The sequence below is a fragment of the Callionymus lyra genome, chromosome 12 (genome assembly GCF_982586985.1).
Source record: "Callionymus lyra chromosome 12, fCalLyr1.hap1.1, whole genome shotgun sequence".
In the NCBI taxonomy this organism is placed as follows: Eukaryota; Metazoa; Chordata; class Actinopteri; order Syngnathiformes; family Callionymidae; genus Callionymus; species Callionymus lyra.
Window position 1 is genome coordinate 6,532,391 of NC_141829.1, and position 12,552 is coordinate 6,544,942.

Below are 12,552 nucleotides of genomic sequence, written 5' to 3' on the forward strand. Positions count from 1 at the left end.
GATGTTTCTTGAAGGAGTCAGTAGATCCATCAAGCGCAAAGAGAGAGAAGATCGTTCCAAAGCTTAGGAGCAACAGCCTGAAAAGATTTCTCTCCTCTGGTCCTGAGCCGTGTTCAGGAACCATCAGTAGATTCTGATCCACAGACCTCAGAGCCCGAGCTGGGGTGTAAGGCTGGATAAGATCAGTGATGTAAGGAGGAGCCTGACCTTGAATAGATCTGAAAGTAAGAACCAGAATTTTAAAGTTGATCCTGAAAGAAACTGGACGCCAGTGAAGAGTTTTAAGGATCGGAGAAATGTGAGTTCTCCTACTAGAGCTTGTTAGAATTCTCGCTGCAGAGTACTGAATCAACTGCAGGCGAGACAGATTCTTCTTGTTAAGACATGAAAACAAACTGTTACAATAGTCCAGACGAGAAGAAACAAACGCATGGATTACAAGCTCCAGATCATGTTCCGACAACATTTTCCTAAGTTTAGAGATTTTTCTCAGTTGAAGGAAACAGTTTCTGGTCAGTTTTCTTCAGTGTCGAACAAGAGACATGTCTTTATCAAATACAACACCCAGGTTTCTCAGGCTCAGTTTGACAGACCGACCTAAGTCACCCAAGTACTGACTCAACCCTGGAACCTTATCATCAGCAGCAATCACCAGCTTTTTGTCAGTTCTTTCCTTTTGTGAACAGATTCAAATGGTAATAATGTCTATTTGTATAGCGCCTTTCTAGACCAGGGTCACAAAGCGCTTTGACAGTCATGCATTCACACATACTGATGGGAGTAGGCTGTAACACATGGCGCCAGCTCTGCCAACAGGGTAAAGTGTCTTGCCCAGGGACAAAAGGCCAATCGCACAATCGTCTGGCACTGGGATTGACCCTGCAACCTCTCGGACTGCAACTCAACTACCATCTGAGCTACTAGTATAGTATATTGAAACTAGACAATTCCCCGCCGAGTGGGCTGTGCGCTTTGCCCTGTGACGAAAAAACGATGAAAGCTACGAAATAATAAAACCCCAAGTTGATAATTTGGACTTTTACCTACATTTTAAAGTTTGAATGGTGTTTCTACGTGGGCGTATGCCAGAGCAGGAGATTTTTGAAAAAAACGTTCTCTCGCTTCCCATTCATTCCTTGTTGGCAATTTATCGCTTATTTATTTATAGTTTTTCAGGACTTGATTTGCGAAAAATGTATATTCTGGTGAGAATATTAAAAGCAGTGCGAGAATGAATAAGAAGAAGAGGCCCCCGGGGAATAACAATAGTGTAATAGGCTGTGCTCCGCACAACAGCCCGCTAATAATGACCACTTCGTTCAAGAAGTCAGAGCCTCCCAATTATCCAAGGTCGAGTACCGGGGCCAGCATTTCGACGCAAAAGGCCAAACATACAAGTCCTGCCCTCCTCTGGGAATACAGAGGTATTTCAAGGACAACCAATACATACATTTTTTTTTCCTACATGTCCTGGCACACTCATGGATCATCTCAAGTCATCGCCAAGTCATCCATCAGAGACACGGAGCAGAGCCGTTAGGATGACGATGATGATAATTGAAGGGTAAAATACTCTAAGGCAGGAGTCGGCAACTTCTTTTGTACCACGGACAAGTTCAACGTCAGGATTTTATTCAAGGACTGACGTTCTAATAGTGAAAAAGTAAAAATACAATATCATGACCTGCAAAAAACTACAACCAATTGCATGAAAAAAAACACAATTCACATTCAAAATCACCATAATGCCGAATCAGCAAGAGCTCTGGACTGGTTACAACAAGATGTTTGTGTATTTGTACCCATGTATGTTTTATTGTATGCCGACGATGATGTTCTCTATGTGTGAGACTCCTAGCTTTTAGAGACTTTGTGAGTTTGTGTTCAACCATTTTTTATATGGCATAAGGCTCTGAAACAGTTGTGTTCCTATAGTTGGAGTCAATTTTATTTCAGAGAAAATCAGTTTTCTGTTTTCTAAATGAAACACGTTTTATGTAGTGACAATAAATATAAAGTTTTTTTCTTTCTTTGCGACCCGGTAAAATATGTCCGACAGACCGGTTGAGGACCACTGCTCTAAGCCTTAGAGTCTAAGGTATGTCTAGGACCAAACAAACTCTCTCCGGTTACTTCCTGGAGTTTCCAGCGAAGGTCATCACTGGGGTCTCACCGAACTCCTCAACCAATCCTATGATATTCTAATGATAGCTTCAGGCTGAGCTCTCACAAATCACCATGGCTGTAGAAGCCAAAACGCTCAGATTAAATCCATCCTTGCGTCCACAGTTTTCACACCGGCATTACCTCGTTATCGATCTCGCGCCCGACTTGATTTTAAATAGTCGAAAGTTTCTAATGGTGCCCTCAGGACGAATCGTAAACATGATGCATCGCTGACCTTTTCGTCAAGCGCCGTAATCATTTCCAACATCAGACGTGTAGCTTGTACTCGTCTTTGCCGTCGGATTATTTATCCTCACGCGAGGACAAGCTCGGATTTTTACGACCTTGCGGCCTTTACTTTGGACCAACTTTATTTTATCCTACTTGACATTAAAAGATTCTCCGGACACAAACGTGACTGGAGGGCTTACGTTTTCAAATGATTATGATATTGTGCAGGTGAGGCTCGCTTCCTCAAGGGTATGCCGGCGGAATTGTCAACCTTTTCCCTCAAATTTTTATTTATTTCATTCCTGCAGTGGAGCTAATTTGGCTGAACGTCAGCAGAGAAGGCTGAGAGATAACCTTCATATCAGCAGCTGCTCTCTCATTAGTCCCCCTTCAGTTTAGTAGCTGGCAGTGAGCTTTTACCTTTGAGCACGGTTGTTAAAATGCCAGACCGACCGTGAGTTAGTGGGAGCCAAAGGTCTCGTTGGAAGTTACGGTTCATCTCGACTGTAAGGTTTAATTAGGGTTTAAAGTTGTACGAAATCCTACATACATGGAAATCTGACAAGCCTTTCTAGACGTCAGATTATCAATGGACGCTCTATTGTCCGTCCATTAGGTCGTCAACCATGAAGTCTGTAAGTAAGTAAGTAATATTTGTAGAGCGCTTTTCTAGACCAGGGTCACAAAGCACTTCAACAATCAAAACAATATCAAATAAAATATATACTTAAAAGATCAAGATAACAGAGACAAACACAGAAGTCTCAGAGAATCAAGGAAAAGCCTGCATGAATAAGTGTCTACAGATGATTCTTGAAGGAGTCAGTAGATCATCAAACACAGAGATCGTTCCAAAGCTTAGGAGCAACAGTCTGGAAGGATTTCTCTCCTCTGGTGCTGAACTGTGTTCAGGAACCATCAGTAGATTCTGATCCACAGACCTCAGAGCCCGAGCTGGGGTGCAAGTCTGGATCAGATCACTGATGGAAGGTCTGACCATGAATAGATCTGACAGTAAGAACCAGAATTTTAAAATTGATCCAGAAAGAAACTGGCAGCCAGTGAAGAGTTTTAAGGATCAGAGAAAAGTGAGTTCTTCTACTAGAGCGGGTCAGAATTCTGGCTGCAGAGTTAGAGCAGTGTATCAACTGCAGGTGAGATAGATCCTTCTTGTTTAGACATGAAAAGAAACCGTTACAATATTCTAGTCGAGAAACAAACATGGATTATAAAATCCAAATCATGCTGTGACAACATTTTCCTAAATTTAAAGATTTTTCTCAATAAATCCAGTATATCTTGGCTGATTGGTCCTTCTTACCGACCCTGACCAGTTATATATGCTTCGATTGCAAGTGCCAATACGTCCTAGGTCCAAGTTTGGTTTATAATAAACACCATGCATGACTCGTCATACTTGCTTGGACATTACATGCCAGATTAACGAAGAAGAAAGTGTTGGATTAGGTCTCTCAATCTTGGCCAACGCACAAGTGCTATAGGACATTTTGGTTCAGAGGACCAGTCGCTACATTAGAGACGAAACAGTAAAATCAGAAAATAAATATTGTTGGGTTTTGTCATATTTTTAAGTGGTTTCCCTCATGGCACTCGTTTCCTCCTGCACTAACAAACATACAGTATCTACACAAAGATGAATAAAGTCCTCTATATTGTCAGTAAATGCAGGAGTGTGTATGATTGATTGATTTTATGAATTTACTTTTAAGCACTGTGTGCTCTGTTACAGACTGGCCTCCTGTTCACGGTGTCTGCCTCTTGCCCTATGCAGCTGGGATATAATTCATCTCATTAAGACCTCAAAAAGGTAATAACCAATATAAAATGATTAAATTACTTTATTTAACCGTCTCAAGGTCAAGTTCTGTTTCATTTTCATTGATTTGGTTCGTTTGATTCAATTAATCTTTGTAGGAATTTCATATCTCAATTTCTTTAATTATTTTCCTAAAGTCAAAGACAGAAGCAAGGGGGTTGTTTTTATAGATATATTGTTTTGTATTTTTAGGGTTTGTTTGTTTTACTTCACTTATCTTTGTTTTACTTCAGTGTTTTAAATTTTTTTTAATGTATTGGTGAATTTTAGATACATCAATTGCAGGGCAAAAAATAAATAAAATATTAATAAGAAAATAACTTTCTGCCCAGAAGTAATTTCTACCGACGATGGCACACTCATAAAATACTTAAATACATTGTAATTATCTTTGTTGCCAAAAACATGAACGTCTTGGTTGAAATAAAACCTTCAAATCAACATTTCTTCCCTAAAAAAATTTTTTCCCACTAAAAACAGTCCTTAAATATAGATTTATTTATTTTTTCCTGAACAATTCCTCATGTCGAGGCTTCAGTCCAAGATGGACGTTACAGACGAACAGTATGGAGGTATTTGGATGTTTTTAAGTGTCTTTTTTGGATGAAGATGAAGACGAAGACAACTGAGCTCCAGTCGCTACATTAAAATGAACAAACATTTTTGTCTATAACTCTAATAACAGATCACTCTTATTTGAGGGTTGAAAAGGAGCGAAAGTTCGATTGAACTATCACTTTAAGTTACAATCACAGATACAACCAAATATACTTTCTCAAGCTAAACCTTTCAGATTAGTAACAGGCTAATAAAAATACATTTTTAGCATTAAAAGAAAAGTCTTTTACTGAATATTAAAGGGAAGAACTTCATGAAAAACCTCCAAAACAGCAAAAATAGGTTGTTAAATGAGTCTACACACAATACATTAGTGCGAGTCTCGACCCAGTTAACTCTCTTGCTCCTCGGATAAAAGACAAAGCATATTTCAAGACAAGCAATTATTTGATATTTCAGAAAAAAAAAAAGTTCACTTTAATGTCTCTTTATTGCTGCCGGGCAAATTAGACACTCCACTAATTAGACCGACAGGAAGGAAAATTCAGCGCAAAACAATTTAACAACCAGTTTAACAACAGCTTGGTAAGTCGCTGCTGACAGAATTGGGGCAAATATTATAAAGAATTAATGGCATATGCCAACGTGGGGCTACTCCGCGAGTCTGTCAGAGCATGTATTGGCTGTTGGAACACGCTAGGAAATGACACGCCGGATAAATAGTGTGCGATAATTGCCTGAGCTCACGCATCATGAACCGTGCGAGACGGAGATAGTGCTACCTGATCCTGGCCACGACTCTTATCGCCACAATGTCTGTCACTGGAAACCGCACGGTGTGGCAGGAAAAACGGAAATGGAGTGCGAGTCATTTTTACATTCGTGATGAATGTCATTTACTTTTTTTTCCCCCCCACTGTTGTTTTCGAGTCTCTCGGGGCTTCAGCCTCGATCCACAAACAAATACACCTCCGGCAATACTGCCGTGAAGGGAGGAGCGAATCGCTTCCAACCGTCTCCGAATCTCATTCGGCCGCAGACGCGCCGAGACAACAGGGAGGTCCAACATCAATAAAGAAACACTATAAACATATTATTAATAAGCTACGCTGAATTTTTTACCGCCCATGGAAGTAAATACAATTTTGGAAAATTGCTTTCGCTCGCTGCGTTTATGGCATCAATAACGTAACACAATCAGTTCTATCGCTCCAGTTTGAAGTCGCTGAAACACAATTGGATTCAAATTGTGTTTAACCTCAGACTGCAACAATGTTATTGAATTTTTTTTCGGTATTGAGCGTTTATCGGTTTTACGTTTATTGTGTATTCAACCTTTTTTTGCAGAGAAAGCTTTTTTTCCTCCCACAGGTGTCAACTAGACCTGGGCAAAGTGGGGCCATTGATACTGAAATTAAAATATCACTTTAAAGTATTATATGTACTTATTATTAGTGATGTCTCTGACTGTCGGAACTCGAAGCGTCTGTCAGGGAATTCACATTTATTTTCCGTAAAGCAAGTGTTGGGGACATATGTAGTGATGTTCAAACCTCGTGGCTTCTTTTGAAATTGGAAATATAGCAACAGATCACCTCATATCTTTTGGATTTTGGCAGATTTTTGAAAGCGACCGACCTTTAGTCCTTCTGGAGCCTCCAAGAAAGTACATTTTCTCCTGTGTTTCTCACGAAATACAGTATAAGTCCATATATCCATTCATAAATACATCAATAACAATCCTGTGATTCATTTACAAAAGCGGGTGAAATATTCTCAAAAAAAATAAACTGCCTGAAGCCAAATACTGTAGAAAACTTGCTATTCTAAAAATTATATTTTTTCCCCCAAATACAAGTAATTCAACCACATTCTGTACATTTAAGCACAAATCAGGTCAAGAGCTTCACACTTATTGTCCACTTGGTGGCGCAGTAGAGCAAAATGAAGCCTCATGAAGCTCCGGCTCAAGGATGAACTTCCTGGAGGAAACCAAATCTTCAAAATCAACATTTGAACTAGAAGTTGAAAAGTGGACAAACAATATTTTCCTCCCGAAAACAAAACATTACTTATTTTCTACATTTGAATACAACAACAACAACATGTTAAACTTATTATCAATACGTTTTTTTGAAGGTTATAATCTACAGAGACTAAATATCTTGAATCTTACCCTATCTTAACCACTAAAAACTATTTAAAAATATATTTTTTTGTTTTTCTAAACTTTTGAGGCTTGAGTGTTGAGGCTTCAATCCAAGAGGGACGTTACAGACGAGCAGTGTTTGGATGTTTTCAAGTGTCTTTCTGGACGAAGACGACGATAACTGAGCTCCAGTCGCTACATTAAAATTAACAAACATTTGAGCACAAATCATGTCAGAGCTTCACACTTATCGTCTGCAAATGAAGCCTCACGAAACTTCGGCTCAAGCCTGAACTACTCGGATGGAAGGCTTCAGTGGTTCACGAGGCTTTATCTCTTCATCACCAATATCTTGATTGAAAACAATTTTCAATCTATCGTTAATAAATCTTTATGCATGTATTGTAAAAGAAAGTAAACAAAAATACATGCCTATTTCCACATGATAAACTTCAAATAAAAATAAACTAAATTGAATGATTTCTGTTGAGCTTCTTTCAAACAATGTGACAACAAAGTTGGTGAAACCACTTCTTATTTCTTCAACAATGTACATGGAAGGAAGATCATTTACTCACAATGCGGTCCAGTGGCAAAAGATTCAAGGAGAGTTTACTTCCTGCTTTTAACACCTGTATGACCTCAAAGGTCATCGGGGGCTACCATCTCAGGGGGTGTGTGTGTATATTGAGTGGCAGTTTCAAACGTATACTTTGATATCACATCTTTTTATTTACTGCAGATGTGTGTGAATGAAGATGGTTTAATTTAAAATGTTTGTGTTGAACATGATCTGAGTTGTGTTACAATATTTGAAAGGGAGGACGTTGGAGTTCCCCTGCAGGTTGGTTCAGTCCAGGGTGATTCTTGTCATGGTTTTTATTACAGATGGTTCAATGAAGCCTCATGAAACAGTTTCATAGTGAAGCCACTCTGTCACGAAACAGTGTCTTACCTTTAAAAAGGCCACTAGATGTCAGTCTAAGTTTGAAAATGAAGCCAAGTTTCATTGAATTAGTAGATCAGAGCCAAAGAGTTTAAAGCACAGAGTGACATCTAGTGGCCATTAAGACACTGTTTCATGACACAGTGGCTTCACCTCCAAACTGTTTCATGACACCTCATCAGCCCATCACTAGCCTTCAGCATAAAAAGGGCAGTCGATCATGTGATTAGAAATGTTCAGTTTTGCAAATACTTTTCCGGAAACATTGTTTTTTTCTTTTGATTCACAATTAAATTACTGCTCGACCCTGATTTGTGAGTCTGCCTCCTACAACTCATCTACTCAGACCAGCCGTCTGACATACAGATCACTCAAATATACTCAAATAAGATAGATTTATTTTACGTTTATGTATGTTTTGATCATTGTACGGCTTCTTTTTTTTATTCGTTCCGTGTGTATTTTGACTTGAAAGCCCCTCACAGAAGATAGTTACGCAATTTGGCCCATCCCTGGTTTTATCTATGATAAGAGAAACACATTTATTTTGCAACCAAATGTTTTCGTATAGTTTATAATATAACATTTTTCACTTTGAAAATCTCCAGTTACACAATGAGTAATAAAGATACTGAAACAGGGAATCGTCCAGTATTTCAAGTGTTTGGGAACATTTTGTGGTTATAAAAGCGTCTGAGTTTATTTGTACTGTCTTTTTAAAAAATAAACGATCCGAAAGGCAGTCGTCTGTTAAGAGAATGGATCCATGATTCTTCTCAATGAGTTGCTGAAGCTCTTTGTGAAGAGAACAATTTTAGAAAGACACTCAATCAACGAGACAACCTCGATGTGGGTGCAGAATGGAAACATAAGTTACAATTGTTTGAGGGTTGCTTTCCACTAGGTTTGTATTAACGAGAATCGGATAGTACAATAGTATCAAGTACATACAGGGTCAACGATACAATATATCGTGAAAGTGTAGTAACAAAGATTTATGTGTAGTATTGTCAAGTACTTGACTCTGGTGTTGTGATAGTGTAGTAACAAGTATATATGTGTAGTATTGTTGAGTACTTGACTCTGGTGTTGTGATAGTGTAGTAACAAGTATATATGTGTAGTATTGTTGAGTACTTGACTCTGGTGTTGTGATAGTGTAGTAACAAGGATATATGTGTAGTATTGTTGAGTACTTAACTCTGGTGTTGTGATAGTGTAGTAACAAGTATATATGTGTGGTATTGTCGAGTACTTGACTCTGGTGTTGTGATAGTGTAGTAACAAGGATATATGTGTAGTATTGTCGAGTACTTGACTCTGGTGTTGTGATAGTGTAGTAACAAGTAACTATGTGTAGTATTGTCGAGTACTTGACTCTGGTGTTGTGATAGTGTAGTAACAAGGATATATGTGTAGTATTGTCGAGTACTTGACTCTGGTGTTGTGATAGTGTAGTAACAAGGATATATGCGTAGTATTGTTGAGTACTTGACTCTGGTGTTGTGATACTGTAGTAACAAGGATATATTTGTAGTATTGTCGACTACTTAACTCTGGTGTTGTGATAGTGCAGTAACAAGTATATATGTGTAGTATTGTCGACTACTTAACTCTGGTGTTGTGATAGTGCAGTAACAAGGATATATGCGTAGTATTGTTGAGTACTTGACTCTGGTGTTGTGATACTGTAGTAACAAGGATATATTTGTAGTATTGTCGACTACTTAACTCTGGTGTTGTGATACTGTAGTAACAAGGATATATGTGTAGTATTGTCCAGTACTTGACTCTGGTGTTGTGATACTGTAGTAACAAGGATAAATGTGTAGTATTGTCCATTACTTGACTCTGGTGCTGTGATAGTGTAGTAACAAGTATATATGTGTAGTATTGTCCAGTACTTGACTCTGGTGTTGTAGTATTTACAGACCACATGACTCTTGATGAAGTTGTAACTGCTTTCATTTGTTTTCAAACCAAAATATGTCCAATTATCAGCTTTAAAAGCTGCTTCAGTCACTGTATCCTCTCGTCCTCAGTCATCAATTGGGTTTTCATTGTTCCTTTAGCAGCGGAGGAATTAATGGCTGATCCCATTTAGCGGCCAAAGTTTTAATTGCAACACAAACATGAACAACTGCTATGTATATCTGAATGTAAATTGTACATTTTAAAATCCTTGTTTCATAAGAACTTTATTGAACCATAAAACATAAACCATAACCATAAAGAAACTATGAAACAACAATTCAGTCTGCCTTATCTTTAGGTTACATTTTTTTTTTTCACGTTGAATTCTACACTGAATTTAATCCTTGCATTGAAAGAAAATAGACGATTCTTAAAAACGTGATAGTTTTCAAATTCAAAGGCTGATTTTGATGCGGTGTAAAAAATTAATATTCAAATTTACTTTTATATGCGACACCACACCTGCAGTTTACATAAGATTTATTTATAACTTCATCCTTCACAGCTAAATCAAAATGAATATTTTTATTGACGGACAAAAACAAATTTAATTTTAAATGTTTTGTTACAATTTAGGCTCCTCCCCCAACATATGACAACGATAATTCCTTGATAAACTGTTGAATATGAGGGAAAAAAAACAATATCTTAGCATCAACATTTTCTTCCACCAACACTTTTTGCGATAAGAACTTCTGCTTCTTCATCCATTCATTTTTGATCGAGCCCAACCGTGCAAAAAAAAAAAAAGAAAAAGTGAGAAAACATCTTTTGTCATGTTAACGTCCGCCTTGACACGATTACGCACAAGAACACTTCTGAGTAAATGGAAATACCACTGAATAAAAACTACCTTTTTGAACTCGTATCAAACACTCAGACTCACTTGACCGTCATTATAGAGATTAACTGGGAAAAAGTATTAAATATGACTGAGGAATGTGTCCTTATAAAACACTTCTGGTACATCTCAGCATCAATGGCTGTACCTCATTGTACTGCCTCGCAGCCTTGCTTGTATTAAAAGTACAAGGGGCGTCTCTCGACGTTTCAAAACCCACTGGTGGTGCTTCACAGATCAGTGTCAGAGGAGCTCGCTCGGAGGAGCTCTTGACTCCAGATGTATCCATTTGTCAGCGGCTCACAACAATGCATCCGCAGTGACCTCTGAAGCAATGGCAGATGGACTGAAGCGTCCTTGAGGTTGGCCACTTACCCCTGCGCCGTCTTCGTGTCGGTACTGCCTCCAGTCGCGGCCCGTGTCGCTGTAGAGCAGCATATAGCTGCTGACCCAGTCCCAGCTATCGTAGCAACCTTGCGTGGCCACGGCCGTCACCTCCATTTGCTCCCGGAGGTCCACCTGGAGCCAGGGCTCCTGGTCCGTCACCATGGGAGACCACCCGCCGGCTCCTGAGGGGAAACACGGGAAGAATCCATTAGATATCGATGCGGTCCATTGTCGTGGTTCAAGCTTGTTTCAACCCCCTGGACGGTGAAGTAAAAATAAACCTGGGTTTACTATTATTGTAGTTACTGTCAGAACAGACGCCTTCCATTCATTACTTACTAGAAGATTAGTGACACAGTGTTTGAAAGGCAGGAAGGACTTTGAATATGTATTTACACCACATTTTTACAGCATCAAAATCAGACGTTGAGTTTCAAGAACCATCAAATTAGAGTTAAAAATACTGATGTAGGACGGAAACATAAGTTAAATTGTTTGAGGGTTGCTTTCGACTAGGGGTTTGTATTAAGAATATGGGGGTTTATATAAGAATCAGATAGTACAATAGATATGATAGATATGTCACGATACAGGGTCAAAGATACGATATATTGTGATAGTGTAGTAACAAGTATATATGTGTAGTATTGTCCAGTACTTGACTCTGGTGTTATGATAGTGTAGTAACAAGTATATATGTGTAGTATTGTCCAGTACTTGACTCTGGTGTTATGATAGTGTAGTAACAAGTATATATGTGTAGTATTGTCCAGTACTTGACTCTGGTGTTGTGATAGTGTAGTAACAAGTATATATGTGTAGTATTGTCCAGTACTTGACTCTGGTGTTGTGATCGTGTAGTATCAAGGATATATGTGTAGTATTGTCGAGTACTTGACTCTGGTGTTGTGATAGTGTAGTAACAAGTATAAATGTGTAGTATTGTCGAGTACTTGACTCTGGTGTTGTGATAGTGTAGTAACAAGTATAAATGTGTAGTATTGTCGAGTACTTGACTCTGGTGTTGTGATAGTGTAGTAACAAGTATAAATGTGTAGTATTGTCGAGTACTTGACTCTGGTGTTGTGATAGTGTAGTAACAAGTATCCGGATCCTCAAATGTTTCGGGAAAATGTACAAACATGTGCAGCCCTTTTTATAAAACATCCCGAGGGAACAAAACCTGTCAGCAATACGGGGAGGAATCAAACATTGACAATCAAGGGACAAGAACACAATCACCTGACAAACAGGAAAATAGATTCTAAAAAACAAGAAGGATGAAACAAAACAGTTGTCTTTTCATTTCATAAACAAAATACTTCTGTATATGAGAGAGTAAAGCAAGATGCATTCCATGTTATTAAGCTATGTTGAACTGCGTTGTTAAAGAACAGATCAGTGTGTTTAAGTACAACATCAAATGTTGTTTTACATTAAAATAGAATTTAGATGATTCCATAT

At 38.5% G+C, this 12,552-nt stretch overlaps 1 protein-coding gene across 2 annotated transcripts in view; it reads right to left on the reverse strand.

Moving 5' to 3' along the window:
• Positions 1–12,552, reverse strand: part of cntnap5a (contactin associated protein family member 5a) — a 246,610-nt gene that overhangs the window by 185,059 nt on the left and 48,999 nt on the right. For both annotated transcript variants that reach the window (XM_087804487.1, XM_087804486.1), the window contains exon 3: positions 11,077–11,270. In XM_087804487.1, the coding sequence (XP_087660613.1) occupies positions 11,077–11,270 (194 nt within the window). The remainder of the gene's footprint in view (positions 1–11,076; positions 11,271–12,552) is intronic.